Source organism: Leuciscus leuciscus (assembly GCF_965113295.1).
Source record: "Leuciscus leuciscus genome assembly, chromosome: 5".
Taxonomy (NCBI): Eukaryota; Metazoa; Chordata; class Actinopteri; order Cypriniformes; family Leuciscidae; genus Leuciscus; species Leuciscus leuciscus.
The window spans coordinates 34,696,039-34,716,712 of record NC_138729.1 but is presented as its reverse complement, the minus strand read 5'-3'; the positions used below and the strand labels follow the sequence as shown (position 1 = coordinate 34,716,712).

Genomic DNA, 20,674 nt, shown 5'->3' with positions numbered 1-20,674 from the left:
CAATAAAACATATTCCCTCTGAATTTTTACAGTTTGGCGCAAAATCATACGGAAATGATTGATTATCGTTTAACCCCTCACCCACAACCCCCGTTTATTATGTTGTGTGTGTGTGTGTGTGTGTGTGTGTGTGTGTGTGTGTGTGTGTGTGTGTGTGTGTGTGTGTGTGTGTGTGTATATATATATATATATATTTTTTTTTTCTCATTTCAAGTCATTGGGGGGAAAAAATAAGAGGAATGGATTTTCAAAAATAATTTATTCAGAATAAATTAAACATCAAATTAACCACAATAATATAAAGCTCTGAATACCTCAAATGGCCCACTGCCTTCATTTTAGATTGTTCGGAGTTGTCATAACATTCTGGTCACATTTCTCAGGCTTTATGCTCCAGGAATTACACTGCAAACAAGCGCTCCGTCATTGATTCATGAACTGTGAGTTGTTGAATTGTTGACATGTTTTTCTGTAGTTATCAGTTTTGGTCTTTACAGAGCGTTGATTATTTCAAATAAATGTGATGATAGAAGTACCAAATGCTGAAAAAATGCCCCGGTTGGTACAGGGATGGGGAGGGATACGGCAAGAGAGAGCTATTCCTTAAAGGGGTAGTTCACCCAAAACGAGATTTGTGTTCATTTACTCACTCTCATTTCAAACCTCAAACGTTACTTACTTTCGTGCAGATAATCTAACAGCATCGGTCATCCATACAGTGAAAGTGAACGGTAACCGAGGTTAATGATGAGTGTGAACAATTTTGAGTGTGAACCATAGTGGACTATTCCTCTACTACGAATTACTAGGTTACATTACTAGAAAATAATAACAATGTTCTGTTCAATATTACCATAAAAGCTATCTATTGTATTACGACGAATAAGACGTGCGAAGGTTCCTCTGGATACGTTTATTGCAGCTAACAATTAAATTATTTCAGAAGAGGAAAGGGGGTTGTATGTTAGTGAGGCAGCGTCTGTTTTGTTCAAGAAGCCATCTCTGAAAATAATAATAATAATAAAAAATAGATAGACTAAGCATATTTTTACCTTTTTATAGTAAGTTATCCCCTGAGGTTTGTTTTCACGTGGACCCTGAAAAAGCACTTTTCCACTGCAGATTCAGCCTGATATAGCTCAAGAGGTTGAAGATTTTCAATAATATGTGGAATAATTTATAAATATACACAAATGTATTTTTTTTCCTGTAGTGTATCCCTTTTGACATATGAAGGGCTCATACTTTACAACCAAAACACACAAATGTAATTTAGTGAGATATGCCTACAGTAACTTGTGAACGTTTCCGTTTTCTAAAAAAAACAAAAAACAAAAAAAACATCATTATAAAAGATTATTAAGCCACAATAAAAGTCAAACGTACCACTATTTGAAAACAGGGCATACTATCCCTTGATCTAAATGCTATATCAACAGCAAAACGAGAACAAAGCTCACAGCATGTCTTAGCATAATAACTCTCTAATGGGCTCAGGAGAAATAAACCAGCGCCGATAACAGTAAACGATACACAAACATGATTTAAAAAACGACAGAAAAAGAGCTCCCCAGCATTGTAAACAATCAGATTAAGATTCAAAGTGCAACTGATGAAATAAAATAAATAAGAAAAACAACACATAGCGACAGTGTTGGAGGCATCAATAGTCATTGATCTATGTCGCCCCCTTGTGCTCAATAACCGCATAACACTCCCGTCCATTTTGAGTTTCTCGAGTTTGTTCGCCCATAATCATCCACAAAGCAGCTTTCCCCCCATTTGACTAAATTAATTAGATTAACAATGCATCCATAAATGGTCAAATCCTATTATTTTCCACATTTAATGGCGTTTTCCATCCTGAACGCTGTAATCATAAGGTGAAGGATGACATTCCAGGCAGGAGAACACCAAAGCAAGGCTAGCTTCCTGGGGACAGTATGGTCTGAAGTATGACATTACCCCATAAAGGTTGTGGAAAATCAGTATATAACATAAATAACTTTTCACACTCATTTGACTGGTGCCAGCACCGTCTCTCTCTCTCTCTCTCTCTCTCTCTCACGCTTCCTCTCCATTTATCCTTCAGTTATCTGTAGTGCTGGACCCTCCATTGGCTGTGCTCGATTTGCCCTTAGTCTTGGACGAGCGGAACGAGAAGCGTTTGATGAGACGGCGGGAGAAGCTTCCAGACTTCTTGCGGCTGCTGGAGGAGCAGGAGGCTGTGGAGGAGTCATTGCCCAGGTTGGAGACATCCTCATGGGACTGACTGAAACTGGGGTCTTTTTCTCTGTTTTTTCTTCGGAATAGTAGCTTGGTACCACTGCGGAGGAATCCCACTGAAACAGAACATGCATACACATAAATAAAAAGAAAGAAGAAACATATTATCCTTATATTGTAATCATTATTGAGTGGTGCAGGGATGATTCCCCACTGGTTCCCTTGAGATTGCTTTTTTTTATATATAATAGATTTATGAGTGAAATAAGGTCTGTGGCAAAAATAAAACTTGATGATACTTGAACGTTTTGCTCTACAACAGATTACACACACCCATATTGAAAACGAGGATTTTGAAGCTGTTATGTTTATTTTTAAAAACATTTCTAACTAGATGTTTCTAAATATTTCTAATAAGTAACTAGATAAGAATGTTTGGAGTGTGAGTGTGTGTAATTAATGTTGTAGAGCAAAAAGTTCATAAAAATCTTCAAGTTATGTTCACCACCTTATTTCACTCATAAATTGAAAAATCCCATTCTAAAAAGCCATAAGAAAATCTCGAGGGAACAGGTGGCGAATTAGTCTTCGGGGTTTTGACATCATACCTGCACCACTCTATGAGCACAAGTTGTAATTGCTTCCTAATATGTTTGTTGTGTCTGCTTAAAGGGATAGATCACCTAAAAATTAAGATTATGTCATCAGTTACTCACCCTCATGTCGTTTCAAACTAAGCCTTTCGCCCATCTTTCAAAACACAGAGATATTTTAATTTAAATGAAATAGATTTCCGTCTGTCCATTGCAAGTCTCTCCACCCAAAACTCTGACACTTCAACATGTTCATAAAGAGATTGTAAAATAAATCCATTTAAATCAAGCGTTTTAATCCAAGTTTTCTGATGGGACACAATCTGTTGTTTTTTGACTGTTTACTAAATTTGAGTGCTCTCTGTATGTTCACTGATCAATGTTTACTTTATATGTGAATAAAAGCCGAAATTAAATCTGTTCATCATATAAAGCGACCATGTCTCTTCAGAAGACTTGGATTAAACCGCTCGATTCATCTTTATGAATGTTTTGAGCGTCAGTTTGGGGTGAAAATGCTTTCAATAGATGGACAAAAATCTCTCAACTTTAATTAAAAATATCCTCATTTGTGTTGAGGATGAATGAGATGGGTTTGGAATGACATGAGAGGAACTGATGAAGGAATTTAATTTTGGCGGGAACCATCCAACATTAACCACACAACGAATTATATTATAGCTGTATATTAATGCCATATTGGCATTACTTTGACATACACATCTCTGGCTGATAACAAAATAGTTTCTAAATTGTAACATTTAAAACAAGCATTTTCTGAACAGCTGCTTTGAAACAATATGTATTGTGAAAAGTGCAACACATTTCATAAAAGAAATTACAGAAAAATGTACACCTTTGTGGTCTTTGAGGCTACGAGTCTCCAGCGCTCCGGTCGATCCCGTCTCTGACTCTGCGTCATCCACGGACGGTCGCTCTGACGCGTCAGACGGTGTGGTCTCGCCTCCTTCCTGATGCGCGGATGCTCCGTGGTGGTTCGGGGGTCCGCTGGGAGAATGCGCCCCCTGTAGGGCTGCGTCCATGGCTGCAGCGTAGCCCACTGATAAGGCTGAGTCATCCTCAGTAATGGGGACCTGTGGGAAAGACAGAAAATTTGTTTTAACATAGTGTTTCTCATGTACATGTCCTGCAGGCACAGCTGAGGAAAACAACATCTCAGCAGTGTGTTTGCAAAAGCGGCTCCGCTGTCAGCCTTTCTGTGAACCCTGTTTGTTCAGACAGTGAATTTGAAACTTTAAACTTTTCGACAGCCAGGCGAGGGCCAGTATGTTCTATGAGTGATATGTGATATGAGACGATTGAGCTTGCGATGACATTTAGATTTACGAATTTATAGATTACAAAGGTGTCCTGATGAGTGTTACATCAACATTATGTGAAAGAAAGAGATGACAAACAAACATTACTCTGGGGGAAGAGACTGTTCTCGTGATTGTTTCCCTAGACACTTGTCTCATTGTTACGAATATGTTTATATGAGATTGATTAGAAATGTCTCTTTACACAATGTTCCGACTGACCTTTGACACCCCAGATATGATGAGAGTGCTGCGTTTAGTAGGCGTCTTCTTGGGTACCTTACTGGCCGACTCGGTCAGCTGCCGAATGGCCGTTTCTGCTACGGGATCCAGCCCATTAGGGAGGGTGCCTTCTGCTAGGGAATAGCACACAAACACAACAGGATCACAAACTTACACCAAATGTTGTTCAAAAGGCACTGCAAAAAGAAGAATATAACGATAAATAATATGAACAAAAAGTATTATAATATGGACAAAATAAAATGATTATTAATAATACATTTAATGTATAACAAATTCATAATTTTAACAAAAACATTTAAAAAACAATAATAATATACACATACCAATATATAAATGTGTGTTACTTTATTTTGTGAACCCCTAACTTTAATTAAATACTTGATTATAAAGATGTATGTAAATCTATACATTTTAATAAATGTTTTTGAAAGACGCTGCTTATTCTCACCAAGGCTGGATTTATTTGATCAAAAATACAGTAACAATAATAATATTGTGAAATATTATTCCAATTTAAAATAACTTTTCTATTGTAATATATTTTCAAATGTAATTTATTCCTGTTGACAAAGCTGAATTTTCAGCATCATTACTCCAGTCTATCAGTGTAACATGATCCTTCAGAAAACATTCTAATATACTGATTTGTTGCTCAAGAAAAATGTATTATGATTATCAATGTTGAAAACAGTTGTGCTGCTTAATATTTTTATGAAAAACTTTTTTTTTTTTGGGGGGGATTCTTTGATTACCAGAAAGTTCAAAGAACAGCAATAATTTGAAATAGAAACCTTTTATAACATTGTAAATGTTTTTACTGTCACTTTTCATCTATTTAATGTGTCCTTGATGAATAAAAGTACTAATTTCTTTCAAATAAATACATACATAAATAAAATCTTGCTAACCCCAAACTTCTGAATGGTAAATTCGGTTATTTGTATAGCGCTTTTCACAACACATATCACTTCAAAGCAGCTTTACAGAAAATGCATGAGTCCACATTCCAATTAAGAGTGATCTGTTATAAGAGGTAACTGTCTAAGTTATGCATTTCAGAAATGTACATATACAAATCACACAGTTAAATAAAAATGTATTAGTTTAAACAATGTAATTGATTTGTAAATGAATCATCTTAAAATGCTAATCTTAATGTGGAGCTCACTGCTGGGGGTTGGACTGGCACTGGTGCTGCTCTGCAAGCTGTTTGTGAGCACACTGGGAGTCTTTTCAGTCACCTCCACCTTTGAGGGAGACCTAGACGGAGAGTCTCCTCCTGCAGTTACAGAGGAAGAAACAGGATAGGGTGAAACTGCCAAGTCACTTCTGTGGTACTGGATGATGCAGAAAGAACGGCATATGTGTTCTCAGTATTCCAGCGTAAGCTGGCCTTTACCTAATTTGTGGTCCAATTTAAGTCGTGACTGGATGGTGGTCACTGTGGTGACAATGGTGCCATCGGGCATGATGGTGCGGTCCACGTCCACCTTCTTCGAAGGAGTGACCGAGGACCGCAGAGGAGTCGCGTTCTGACATGCGCGCAAATCACCGGACTCCAAATACAATAGCTATGGATGGAGAAACATAAGATTATTAGCTTAAACAATAAACATAATTCATACTTTTAATTTGAAAAAAGATATCTGTGACAGCTACTATAGTGTTAGGGTTAGTACAGCCACAAATGTCTTCAAACAATGACAAACAATCCCCATTCATTTATTTCTGTGCTTACTTTGCCTATATGTTCACAAACAAACACAATGATTATACAGAGCGTTTAAATACCGTTCATGTGTACCTGCAAGATAATGTGTGTAACAAGTACAGTGTGGACTAAAGTACTAGGTTAAATAAAGAAATGATTCAGTTATCGAGTTAATCAGAGACACAGTGATCGTTCAGCTCACAAGGCAGACCACTGTAATAAGATATGTTTTCTATTAAATAATTCACATTGACATTTAGAACAGGGACTTATCAGTGTGTTCAGAAAAGTGAACACAAGGCTGATGGAAGCCTTAATCAGTAACACACTTAACACTGTATTATCATGATAAATCATGCTATCCGTATGTATACTTTATATATGGGAATTATGTAGTGACAAATAAATAAATAAATAAATCCATCCATCACGATTGGGGTAAATAGGGTTAATTATATTATTTCAGCAAGGGCACATTAAATTGATCAAAAGTAACAGTAAAGTAATTTATAATTTTATAAAAGATTAATTTTTCAAATGATTGCTGTTCTTTAGAGCTTTATATTCATCAATGAATCCTAAAAACTGCATCATGGTTTCCACAAAAATATTAAACTCTTTTCAACATTGATAAAAATAAGAAATGTTTCTTGAGCAGCAAATCAGCATATTAAAGTGAGTTCTGAAGGATCATGTGACACTTAAGACAGGAGTAATGACTGCTGATTTTTTTTTACTTTTTAAAATCTTAAAATAGAAACTTTTTTTTATTTGTAAAAATATTTCACAATACAACTCTTTTTACTGTATTTTTGATTAAATATATACAGTCTTGGTGAGCATTAGCTACTTCCTTCAAAAACATTAAAAAAATCTTACCGACCCCAAACTTTTAAAATACAAAATCAATTGGAATTCCACTTTATGCTGCTCTCACCTCTAAAGTCACAATAGCAGTTGGAGCCAGACCATGACCAGGAGCGATGGACAGTTTGTGTTGTCCATTAGGAATTCTTTTAGAGAGATCCAGTGGTAAGGAAGCACGACCAGGCAGAAACTCTGTCAACCAGAAAACAACAACTCTCAGAGAGGTATTTCATGCAATGAAAACAAAAACAGACAGAATGGAGAATATCAGTCTTAAATCATTCACCAGATCATCTGATATGTTGAAGATTTGCTCCTATAATCTTGGATAAACTATTGAATGAAAAGTGACTCACGTTCTCCTTTGCTGTTTTTCTCCACAAGTCTTACTTTGAGTTCTTTGGTTTCTGGTCCTACATCCCTAATAGATAACAACATGCTTAGATTTCTCACAAGTAAATAAAGATGCACACACACACAAGCTTCCATTTTTGTAATACTGAATATTGGAGCTGAAGTGACATTTTTCTATCATTAAAATAATGAATTGTCTTTGTAACTGGATTTTATGTTATGAAAAGGCTATATACTATCAGTATTGTGGTAGACTAAATATCCCTTCTGGCCCCACAGCAGTAATCTGTACGCTGGCTTTGAGTATTAAATCGGCCATTCTGGTAATTGGTATCACAGGAAATAGTGATGTGTTGAAAATGGCTGTAATTAAATGTGCTAAATAGCCCTTTGTTTCTTTGGGAGTTGGCTGCATAAATTCACAGAGCAATTGGTGGAGCTGCTCATGGCTTTACACCTTCATTCATGACAGAAGGGCTGCCATTATAAAACAGACTTTGATGAAAACACTCCATTGTGTAAAACGGAAGTGGTGAAGTTGACCTTTAAATGTAAGGTGTTAGAAAATCCCATTGGATTATCAGTCTAGTTCTGCAGCACAGAGTTAAAACAAAAAACAACTACAACTTTTTAGAACAAAAATAACCTTGTGTAAAAGACCATGGCATTATACGAAACATTTCCTTGTAATCTTGTCAAACATGTCAACACCTCACTCAGAAGTTGTCTTTCCACTCCATCCGTTTAGTTTCAGTCTTTATGTTGATCTATATCTGCCTTTACAATAACATAACTACAGCTTACAGTGTAAAGTCGTCAGTCCAGTGCAGGGCTGCTCCAGGACTGGGGGAAGGAGTAAGGAACCCGGTTCTGCATTCAATGGAAGGAGTGTCCAGACTCAGCACACAACAAAGCTCTCCTACATGACTCTGACATCCTGGTAAAGAAATCACATATGAAAAAATAGCATACACCCTAAACTGCTCAAATCTAGAGTTCAGTTTATCTACATATATTATATATAAAATATTGAATAATGCATATATATATATATATATTTAAATATATTAAATTGATTTCTATACACACATATATAAATATACATTTATACTCTACCATATATACACACCACAACATAAATAAACAATAACAAAAGTTTGTGGTCAGAAAGGAAATGTACACTTTTATTATGCATATAATTGATCAAAATTGACAGAAAATACATTTAAAGTGTAACAAAATATTTCCATTTTAAATTTAAAAAATGCTGTTCTTTTGAATTTTCTATTCATCAAAGAATCCTGAAAAAAGTATCAGTAAAATGTCTCCTATTGTGGTCCGGGAAAAATGGTAGACGCAGACTTAATGTTCATTTTAGGGTGAACTAACCCTTTAAAATAGAAAACAGTGATTTTAAATTGTAATTATATTTCACAATACAGAAACTTACAAACTAAAAATATATTGCCAGCCCTAAACTTTAATATATCTTGTTAAGTAAAGAAAAGAAACACCCCTGAGAAACACATTTGATTGGTGTAAAGTGAACATAAAACCAGCCTAATTCAACAAGGCATCCTTAAAGTGATAGTTTACCCAAAATAAAGATATTTGTCATCATTTACTCGCCCTCATGTTGTTCCAAACCAGTATGATTTTCTTTCCTCTGCTGAACACAAAAGAAGATATTTGAAAGAATGTTGGTAACCAGATAGTTCACGGCACCCATTGACTTCCATAGTATATATATTTTTTCAACAATGGAAGTCAATGGGTGCTGTCAACTGTGTGGTTAGCGACATTATTCAAAAATCGTATTTTGTGTTCAACAGAAGAAAGAAACTCATACAGGTTTAGAACAACTTGAGGGTGAGTTAGTGATGACAAAATGTCATCTTTGGGAGAACTGGTCCTTTAAGACCAATTAGTCAACTAGTCATTCAGGCAAGTAGTTGATTTTGAAAATAGCACGGCATATCCATAGTTCTAACAAAAAGTAAGAATTTATTTGAGAATTTTCATAATTATTATTATTTTTTTAAATAATGATCTTTGTGCCGTGTAGTCAGTCTGACAATCACATTTTATACCTTTTTTGACATCAGTTGCTCTGAGTTGGTGCACCAAAATCCGCTTGACAGGCGTGCTCTGAGACGGAGAGTTCAGACCACCAATCTGCTTCTCCCTCGGAAACTATAACAATAGGGAATGGGAATGTTTTAAAACATGAAAGTCACGTTTTATTGAGTTTTCCTTCCTCATTGTTGTTGACATTAATTGCATGTCTTGTATGTTTTGTACTGATAAGGATGCCATACATCCCTACATGTAATACATCAAACACACCCAACCAAAACATACAAAATCCACATGGATTTATCACAGTGTTCAGTGCAGTTCCAAATTCTCACACACACCCTACTGTATAATATAGCAATCAATACTGGTATTTTTACCGCAGGGCTTGATACACAGGCCCTCAGGTTGAGGATCATGGCAGGGTGTGTTGTGTATAGTGTGTCCTCCACCAGTGCAGCAATCATATCACTGTCCACCTCCACATCAGAGCCCTAAAGACAAAAACAAAGATTTCAGTTGATTTGCATAGTTCTAAAAGTAATTTCTTTTTGTACCATTTACAAATTGTAATACATCAAAGGCTGAAAGGAACATGACCTATGTGACCAAAATGACTCCGTTACCTCTTTCTGGACTCTTTGGCGTGATTTTACAGTTAAAGAGAGATGAGGTTGCTTGGAAAAAGTCCAGGACACAAGGAGACCCTCTGCCTCCACTTCCTCAAGACAGACCTGTAACTACAGAAGCCCATACAGAACATTTTAACTCCTATTTCACACTCAATTTGCAAAAATAATATATTCATCGATAGCTGCTCAAATTTTAACCACCCAGAGATGAAACATTAAACTGTGGCACTGCGCATCAAGTGGCGTCATTTGTTTGAGATGAGTATCGCATGCAATATTCATAGCCATCAAACCTCACAATCTACATTAAGCTACTGAGATGGGGAAAAAACCTGGCAAACTGAGAAGCTCATTCATGAGAGCAGTGGCAGGAGACGTCAGACTAATGAAAGTTGAGTGTGCAGCAATGCAGACTGATGCAAACTCACAGATGCAAATCCATTTCATTTGTATTTTACCTGGGCTTGCATGGGCTGCATCGTGATCTGGTAGGTATCCATGGAAACAGCAGCAGGTGACTGCTGAGTGACAGTCACGGGGAACGTTATGGTGTCGACCGAACAATTGCACTGCAGGACCTGGAAGAGGTTGAGGCAGAGATTGACAAATAATGACTGAGGGGGACATGGCATCTTCTAAAAAAATAAAAAATTCATAACACCAACGTCAGCTTTGACAGACAAAATATATATTCAATGCAACTTGATAGGATGGACACATATGCCCTGATTTAAGAGTTTGAGTGTTTAAAAACATTTTGATAAGGGAGGATTGCGTCTGTCAAATGAGCTGAAGAGATTGTCAGTATTTCTCTTAATTAAATGTAATTTGCCTCCATACACATGCAAAATAAAGGGTGTTTTAATGCAAATACATTAAATATGTCTGAGGGTCATTTTGGATACGATAACTGTGCACATGCAGTACTGTGATATAAAAATAGTTATTACTGCAATTATTTGAAATATATATATATATATAAGAACACAAAATAATAACTGAACTTAATAAATCAAATTAAGTTCTAAATTCAGACCATAGATTAACAATTCATATTACATTCAAATTCATATTATTATAGACAAATCATCAAATAAATACATTCAAATTGATATACACTACTGTTCAAAGGTTTAGGGTCTGTAAGATTTTTTTATATTTTTGAAAAAAGTCTCTTGTGCTCACCGTGGCTACATGTATTTGATAAAAAATACAGTAAACACTGAAATATTGTGAAAAATTATTAAAATTCAAAATACCTGTTTTCTAATTGATCATATTTTAAAATATAATTTATTCCTGTGATGCCAAAGCTGAAATTTCAGCAGTCATTACTCCAGTCTTCAGTGTCACATGATCCTTCAGAAATCAGTCTAATATGCTGATTTGTTGCTCAAGAAACATTTCTTATTATTATCATTGTTGAAAACAGTAGTGCTGCTTAATCTTTTACCCAACAATACACCCATTTCAATACATTCATTATTGCGGTTACGCTCAGCTGACATGACATATTTAAGCATTACGGTTTAAAAACAAGTGAATTTAAACCGTTGAAGTGCAACAAGCAGATAAAAATAACTAATTTTGCTATATGCGTGCCCTGTCTGAGAGATGGTTTCTGAGTGCTGTCTGAGAAGTGTGCATATGAAGCCGCTGCTCATAGAGTGTGTGAGTGCTGAACTGAGATCTTTTTGCCGCTTCATTGGGCTTGAACGGTTAAATTGCACGTGCTTATGTGTAAAAATGCCCATCTTTGCGAGTATACTTGTAAAACTCAGTAATTTATGTCTTAAGTGAACATAAACAATTGAGAAAGAAAACACAAGTGAATCAGTATACTGGATCTGTGAATTTGGTCTTAAAGTTACAGCGGCCTAATATTCCTGCTGCTGTCTGTGTTATTAATGTTAATCAAACAACAAAAGAGAGAAAAATCTCTCACTGCTCTTCTTGACTGAATCACTTATGTATCTTTAATGAGAATAAATGTATATTTAATTTATACAGTTGAGACTATGTAGTGTATCTAGGGCTTGACGTTTTTTTGCAGGTAGGTCTATTTCATTTGTGTCTGTTCTATTGTAGTTTTTTTTTGTCCTATTGCTTGTAATCGGTTTATTTATTCTTATTTTATTATTACTGTAGTGGTGGTAGTGGCGCAGTGGATAAGACACATGCCTTTGGTGTGAGAGACCTGGGTTCGAATCCACTGTGAGCCTGAGCAAGACACTTAACCCCTAGTTGCTCCAGAGGCGTGCGACCTCTGACATATATAGCAATTGTAAGTCGCCTTGGATAAAAGCGTCAGCTAAATGAATAAATGTAAATTACTGACTGTTTACTTGTCTGCAGTAAGCTGTTTTTTACTTAGGCTAGTATTACTTTTTTGTGATATTGAAATTGGTGACAAGAATTATGAAGTTTCAATGGTATCAAAAATTGTGATCATAAAACCTTATTTAAAGCAAATATAATTATATTGTGATATATATCTTTTTTGTGAGATAAAATTACTCATATCATGATATAAGATTCACCCCTACACCCATTTTTTTGTTAGATTGCACAAACATATTACCGGTAATAACCTTTATTTGGTGTTTTAGTAACTAAGGGCTTACCATGCTGCGAACTGATTGTTCGGTGCAAGTCACACAGTCAATGGATGCAGAAGTTGGGAGCTGAAGACTGTCATCAAAGGTGATTTGAATGGAGCTCTGAATAGAAATGGAGATTGTCAGTTAGTTCATCTGCACATAAATCAGTGAAGAAAAGGAGTTTCTGGGTGCAATCACTCTTCAGATATATCTCCCAGGCTAAATGTCTGTTTGCATGTTTATATTAAGCAGCTAGATGATAGTGCACCATAAATCTTCACAGCTGCAAAACAGAAATCCCAGCCATTTAGGGATAAAGTAGCATGATAAACAGGCAAAGGAAGCACTGCAATAGCATCTGCTTTACTTTCCCCGCAATGCATCTCTCGCAATTATATAAAGTGCAACTGAAGGGAAAAGACACAGAAAAAAAACAATTTAAATTAAAAGCTGCATAAATCAATGAGCAGTAAAAGTGGGTGGAAATATAAAACAATTTTAATTCCAGCTGAGCTGAGGTTATTCTATCATTTAACAAAGAGTGTGCTCATGTTTGGGACATTATGTACTTAGTTACAGAGATTAATACAAACAACATACAGTCCATTCTGTCTCTTTAAAAACATTGGTCAGCGAATAGCATACTCAGGATATGACATCATTCGGTCCAGGCGAACGTGGCAGACTGCCATGACGACAAGCTGCCAATGTACCTATTTGAGCCAGACTTCCACAGTTTGCAAATGGAGATCATGCAAAAAACATCGCATGCCAGGACTCCAGGTAGAAACATACTAATCTAATATATAAGCTAGTAAAACACCCAAATTTAAAGATCATGATGAGAGTAATGACCTTTCATCACACTAAAAGGAAACCTCGGTCAATGACAGGATATTTCAGCAAGGCAGAAACATTGGCCAAGCAGGACTGGCAAGAGAGGAGTGTGGTAATGGAAATGACTGAGCATAACTACAACACTGTGTGGAGAACACTGACTTCTGCTGTGGCTGTTGCTGTCACTGATTGACATAACATGAAAAACTGGACCAGAAAAGCCGTAGCCTTCTGCTTATATGATTTCACGTGTTGTAAGACAAGATGAGGGGTGTGTAAATAATTATGTTTTTCATCATCACAATTGACATGACTGATCCTCAGAATAGAAGATGCCATAATGATTCTGACGAGCCAAATGCAGGAGAGAAACGTCATCCAGAAGCTGAAGTTAACAGATACTAGGCTCACGTTATCATAAAAGTAGTACCATTTAATATCATAATCCCCCTTATGATTCCATGACTTGACCACAGTATTACCATGGTACATTTTTATAAGGGATAGTCAATATATCTTTATTTAATTTGGAGAATTAACGATAAGAAAAAAATTATATCATTTTGTGGTAGAAATTAAGGTGATGGACATTTTTGGAAAATATTTGGACATATATGATTATGCTGACATTTACACTCGCTTACATTTTAAGAGAGAGAACATTATGTGAAAAGATTACTTTGTTAGCGGCTATCTTTAACACAAACCGTCCTAAACAGAGCGCCGCTGTGTGCATGTCAAATATCAGTCATAATCAATAAACGTAATTTCTTATGTTTTTTGTATTGATCCTTATTCATTTCATTTCAAATACAGTTTCTGAACGTTATTTACATATAAAAACCCTTATGCTATTCATGATCAAGTATCGTATTTAATGGAAACTTATTTTTACCGTTAGTAACGTGAGGCAAAAGAATGAAGGATAAACTGAAATTCACAGCATTTCAACACAACATCTGCTCACGTATTTGAAGGCTGCTATTGGATCATCGAGGCTAAACGTCATACTGTGCGACTACGCATTACTTTACGGAGAGCTTACGACCTACTACGTTCTGCCTTACGAACAAATGGTGCAACGGAATAAAGTTCAGAGTTAGTTACAAACTAGCTAGTAGTTACTAAGCCTCTAGTGTGGACTTTACGTTCCAATTTAAGAAAGAACTTACTAACGGCTGGTGCAACCCTACCCTGATATTTATATGTTGATTTCCATATTTTAAAAACAACTATATGTTGATGGAATTTCAAATGTCCCTCTTTTTTATTTCAAAAGAATAAAGAATGAAGGCATGGTTAAACATTAATGTGCCCTTCATTTATCAAAAAGAGAAAAAAAGTGAAATATGTTAGTTTGAATGGAAATCAACCCAAATTGAAAGTAGTTTCAGAAACGGGCATAAAAAGTGTAAAAAAAAAGAAAAAAAAAAAGAAAAAAGATGGATGATTTGGCTGTGATTCATGAATGAAGGATAGAATGGAATTTGACCAACAACATACCAAACAGGTTTGTAACAGTTGTGGAACTACTGCTAATAGTCCTTAGACTATTAAACTGAAAATATATGCTCACAGGAGCAAATCCCTTGTGTTAAAGTGACCAGTTCCTTTCAGTGCAAAATGAACAAGCTGTAAATACTTGCAGAGAGTAAAGAAGACAAATGTAAATCTCAGAGAGTAAGAGTTTAAGTGCCTCTCAGTTTTTAAATTAGAGAAGCTCAGCATAACTGACTTAGGTTTAATTTTCTCTCTCTTTCTCTCTCTCTGTACCTCAGCCAATGGGACAAGAGGACATGTTTGACTGGGTAGCATTTACTGGCTCAGCCTCTGAGCTTTTGGAGAGGAGGACGAAAAGACGCAAATCCCCTACTGCACCGGCATATGTTCTTTATTTCACGCCCCTCTTTCCATCCTACAAAGATACACAGACATGACAATGTGTGTATGTTAGTGTGTTCATACAGGCAGCACTGGGTCAGTGTACAAGATTCACAGAAAGGTTTAACTATTGCTACCAACTGCAAAATCTAAATAAGTTCATTGCCAAAGCTCATTCAATTTAGTGTAACACCACCACTTTGATTCTTTTTTCTGTTCTAGAGACACTGGACCACTTCATTTGCATTATGTTGGTTGACATAATAAGATGCTTTGTATCTCTCCAGTACAACACGTCATAGATACCAAAAAAATGGCTAAACTGTTCAAAACAAAAATGTTTTTATATATTTTTGATAAAGTTCTGAATCATTCTTGATGTCTTAATGTGTGACATTCCAAATAATGATTACATTAACTTGATTGAATGGATGAATAATACCTAATCATACTTGATTAGAATGATTAGTGATTGATTACTGATGAGTGCTTAAACGCCGGCCAGCATTTAAGAAAATTAAGATTAACCTAGATAAATATGTGCTATTATTAGACGCATATGCATATCCAAGTGTTTGTGCAGAGTGTGGAAGCTAAAGTATAGCACATATGACATGGAGGCTCCGCCGCGATCACTTGCTTTTTTTCCTGATAACAGCTGAAACAACTTAAAATACTCCCTTTCGGTCATACAGATATCGTCAACTTCATCTTTGCAATCTTCTTCATCTAATTAAAATGCCTCCTTGCTAATTTATTCCAACACATCCATAGCAAATGGTACAGACATGTCATTGAGATGTAAATGACTCGGTCTCTCCCGACAGAACCATCCTGTGCCTGGAGTGTCCCAACAGTCCTCAATCAGCATAGTGATGAAATCCCTTGCACTAGATAGGCATTAGCATACTGTGATGAGAAAGGCCTTTAGAAATGTATACCTTTAAAAGGATTTTTGAAGTACTAGGGCAGTAAAGAGTTCCATATTTGCTCAGCCCTACAGCACCATTGACTTCAGACCAGGTTTTTGCTGGTCAATGGCGCAGTCTATTTCAGTTGCCTCAGAATAGCAATGTGCCATCAATGCACCTGAACACACCTGGTTTTCAGACCAGCACGCCCATGAGCGCACAAATGGGCGCAAATACATTTGCTATTTAAACAACGTGGCGCAGGACGTGAAAATGATAACTGCGTCGGGCTGAAACTAGCAAAAAACACTCCAGTCGTGCCTGGCACTGCATTGCGCCAAATGTATGATAGGACCCTAGGTCTATGACTGGATTTTAGGTATTTTACTGGATTGATATAGGACATTTTTTGTCTAATCGGTTGATTAATGATTTTCCTTGTTTGTGGGATCCTCTGTTGTCTTCATGAATATTGTGTCTTATGCTGCATGTAAATCGTTAATGGATGCATTCACCAAGATCATATTGTATGAGGATTATTGCTGTTTAACACAATCAAGTGAGTGATTTTTAATATAGTTCAATTTTGATGAGGTTGATAATTAATTCATTCATTTAAAAAGTGGGAGGAGGGATTAGAGCATTCAACACACTGAGTGAGCCGAAACGTCTGTGCATTACTCCCCTGTGAATAATTTGAAATAACAGGAAATAAAGTGACTAAAAGGATTTTGAGAGCGGATCATAGCTGTATTCTTGAAGCTATTAAATAGATTTACGCACCCAAACAGGATACAAGGTATGAGATGAGAGAGAGCGCGGTGTAAACGACTCTGTGGTACTAGTTGACTAGAAAAATCTTTAGTCGTGGCAGCCCTAGTTAGTACCACAAAAGCAATCTGATTCAAATGTGTGCTGATGTAAAAGCTGATGGTTTTACATCACAACACGTCATTCTAATTCTCTTCTCAATCTCAGCAACAAATCACCACAATATGTGTAATTTGCATACAGAGACAAATCCTTGTCATTTACATTAGACATTTGCATGATCATCATCTGTGCTCTTCCACAACATCATGCTGTGATACACATGTGTGACACTGGCTACAACAAACAGACACATGCACTGAGACCAGGTAGGGCTAGAAGAAACACATTAGCATTAAGCTGGACACCTTTCTTTTGCACATCAAGTCTCCAAAACGGCTGCATGACCACTGAAAATTTGTTTCTAAGGAAAGACTGCACATCCAACTATAGCACAGATGAAAAAGCTGTGCATCAGCAGATTGTTCAGGTTCCATCAGTGAAATCAGCATACGTAATGAAAAATAAATAAAGGACCTGTCCACCCCCACAGCCTCATCAAGCATTTGAACAAAATCACCACACGTTCCACTTTAGCCACATCAGCCTACATTTTCAACACAAGCCAAAGTTATAAAGATCATGCAGAATGCATGTTTGAGATAACTGACATAAGACAAAGTAGGAAATGGTATGCATGGCATGCATTAACTCTGGTCTGACAGGTGTTGGGCAATGTTTGATTGTATCCAGAAAATACTTTTGCTAGTTTAACGACGGGAAAAAATGGTCGGCACGCCCGCCGCATGGTCAAAAAGGGTTGTCCCTATTCTCTTAATGAGTAATGGGTGTGTTTTGGGCATAGTGTGCAATAAACCAATCAGAGTCTCATCTCCCATTCCCTTTAAAAGCCTGTTGCGCACGCGCCATGGCAGATTCGCGCGGAATTTGCAAGCGGAAAAGGAAAACGCTTTTCCAGAGAGGAAACGGATCTGCTCGTGTGCGAGGTTAAAGTACGCAAGCAGACCATCTATGGGACAAGCCGGATTCCACCATATCTTTATGTACACAATAATACATTGTACATTGTACAAATACATTTAACATTGTAATCCTTTTATTTTTAATATTTGGCTAGTTTGTGTGATGCTGCGCATCCCTGTGTGTTTAATAAGCAGAGTGTACGCGAGTTGTGTACCCGCCTATAGGCACACATTACTAACGCACTCTTTAAATAACAAAAAAAATATTGCGCCATTGACTTTAGACCAGGTTTTTGTTGGTCAATGGTGCAGTCTATTTCTGTTGCCTCAAAATAGCAATGCGGCAACTTTGCGCCTGAACACGCCTCTTTTTTAGACCAGCATACCCATGGGCGAACAAATGGATGCAAATGCATTTGCTATTTAAACAACGTGGCGCAGGACTAATAACTGCGTCGGGCTGAAACTAGCAAAAAACACTTGTGCAAAGTAATCAAAGCGTCTGGCGCCTCATTGCGTCGGGTGTATGATAGGGCCCTAGGTGTTGCTTGCTATGGGGCAATGGGCTTCAGTTCAGATAAAGAAATTTTCACTTAAACTTGGAAGCAGGTATCATTGTTAGGTATTCATTTTTGTTGACCGTGCGCCCGTCACATCCCATACAGGAAACAGAAACGATTATTTCATCATTTATTATTTCACGTGACGAGACAGCAGTATTGGACACAAAAACACTTCCTTAAAAACAAGTGCATAGTTATTTTTTATAATTTTTTTTTTAGCTTCAGTCTATGGGGCTGTGATGTGGTGAACGAACGACTCGGACCCGAAGACTCGGGAGGTAAACTAATAATTTCTGTTTCCAGTACAGACTGCATATCTTCCTAAATGAAATTACTTGAAAAAAACTATTTGTTTATTTTGCTTAACGAGACTCAAAGATCCGAGTCAGTAAAATGATTCGAACTTCCCATCACTACTAAATATTTCTGTAACAGTATATTGGATCCGTGCATAAACTCTTAAAGTTACAGCAGCCTAATATACCTGCTGCTGTCTGTCATGTTAATCAGAGAACAAAATACAAAGAGAAAATCACATTTTACATTTGATTACTTTGTTTAAAGGGGCTATATGTAGTTTTTCTACTAAAATGAATCCTTTTTTTATTGCCTGTGTGTGAAGGGGTTGTAATTAGGGCTGGGACAACGCGTCGAGGTCATCGATGACGTCGACGCAAAAAATACGTCGACGCAAAATATGCGCATCGATTCGTCGACCTGTTTTTATTTCTCCAAAAACGTTTGCAAAACGTTTACCTTATGTGCGCTGAATATACGCGATGGCCGTATCAACATTCTGTCCAACATTATATAACCAATCCAGGGGTTTTTCTGCATTGATCTTTTTTTTGGCGGCTGTCAAATCCTTATTTGATCGGTGAGTGATGTAGAATAGACTGACTGCTGGGGCGCGTACGAGAGAGAGCCCCGGCCGCGCGCGCGCACTCACAGTCTTCAAACAACACGAGCGCTGCTTGCTCTCTCTCTCCCTCGTGCATATTAATCAAAATCATTAAACACGATAGAAAAAGGGCGAAACACCAAAGTTTCACGCGCGCTCGCGCACTCACAGTCTTCAAACTACACGAGCGCTGTCTTGCTCTCTCTCTCCCTCGTGCATATTAACCAAAATCATTAGACACGATAGAAAAAGGGCGGAACACCAAAGTTTCACGTGGAGCATTCGGAGATTTTTTTTTTCTCCATGACAGGCTGCTGGCTCCCACTATTAATTTTTATTTATTTTTTTTGTTGGAAAAGCACTCTCTGTATTAGCTTAAAGCCCTCAAGTTTACATTGGTTACTGTATTCTTTCAGTTGCTCTAAACAAGTATTTTGGGTGACCTTTTTTATTTTTTTATTGAATGCTAGTCATCAAGTTGTTGTTATTTTCATCTGAAAGAACTTTTTTTCAGTAAGCTAGGCCCTATGTGTTCAGTAAGCTTGTTTCAGTAAGCTATGTGTTTTCAAGGCTTTAAGGTTTTATTGAATGCTATCTCTGACTAAGAATGCATTACTTTGCACTTGTATAGTCTTTTATTTTGTCATTTTAAGAGCAATAAACATATTGCAATGTTAAGGAATTCATGTTTTTTCATTCAGATATGTAAATCAACATGTATAAATTGTTAGTAGTCAATTAATGGGGAGATAATCGATAATCGAATCGAAATCGAATCGGTCTGAAAAATTAATCGTTAGATTAATCGATGCATCGAAAAAATAATCGCTAGATTAATCATTTAAAAAATAATCGTTTATCCCAGCCCTAGTTGTAATCTCACATTAAAATGATCCACTTGGCGTGTTTTGCTATTACCTCTGAAAGCAAGTATTCCTATTTCTATGTGAAGGCTCCGGGTCGGATTTACCGCGAAATCCAGTGACGTGACTGAGACCTGCATGCGCGCTCCCGAGCCTCTCGCCTCGTCTACTGACTTTGCACTCAACAGCGACGACACTGCAACGTATGACATGGAGTCTGCTATCACTAAGAAACGACCTGCTCCCAGCACAACACAGACTCCAACACAAACTCCACATAATGATAAAAAACAAAAAAAGT

The 20,674-nt window shown here is 36.8% G+C and overlaps 1 protein-coding gene and 1 long non-coding RNA gene across 3 annotated transcripts in view; one reads left to right on the top strand and one right to left on the bottom strand.

The window, feature by feature from the left end:
- LOC309498610 overlaps positions 1–20,674 on the top strand; it is a 127,892-nt gene that overhangs the window by 70,964 nt on the left and 36,254 nt on the right. The window lies entirely within an intron of this gene.
- The window catches only part of c2cd2l (c2cd2 like), a 32,698-nt gene continuing 12,264 nt past the window's right edge, over positions 241–20,674 (bottom strand). The window contains exons 3-15 of one of the 2 annotated variants that reach the window (XM_082170618.1): positions 12,649–12,744; positions 10,483–10,602; positions 10,019–10,132; positions 9,773–9,886; positions 9,407–9,509; positions 8,121–8,253; positions 7,319–7,383; positions 7,033–7,154; positions 5,784–5,955; positions 5,553–5,663; positions 4,361–4,494; positions 3,676–3,913; positions 241–2,342 (exon numbers count right to left, since the gene is read on the bottom strand). In XM_082170618.1, the coding sequence (XP_082026744.1) occupies positions 2,089–2,342; positions 3,676–3,913; positions 4,361–4,494; positions 5,553–5,663; positions 5,784–5,955; positions 7,033–7,154; positions 7,319–7,383; positions 8,121–8,253; positions 9,407–9,509; positions 9,773–9,886; positions 10,019–10,132; positions 10,483–10,602; positions 12,649–12,744 (1,776 nt within the window). In that variant the 3' untranslated portion in view covers positions 241–2,088. The remainder of the gene's footprint in view (positions 2,343–3,675; positions 3,914–4,360; positions 4,495–5,552; positions 5,664–5,783; positions 5,956–7,032; positions 7,155–7,318; positions 7,384–8,120; positions 8,254–9,406; positions 9,510–9,772; positions 9,887–10,018; positions 10,133–10,482; positions 10,603–12,648; positions 12,745–20,674) is intronic. The other variant, XM_082170619.1, reaches the window with a different exon arrangement.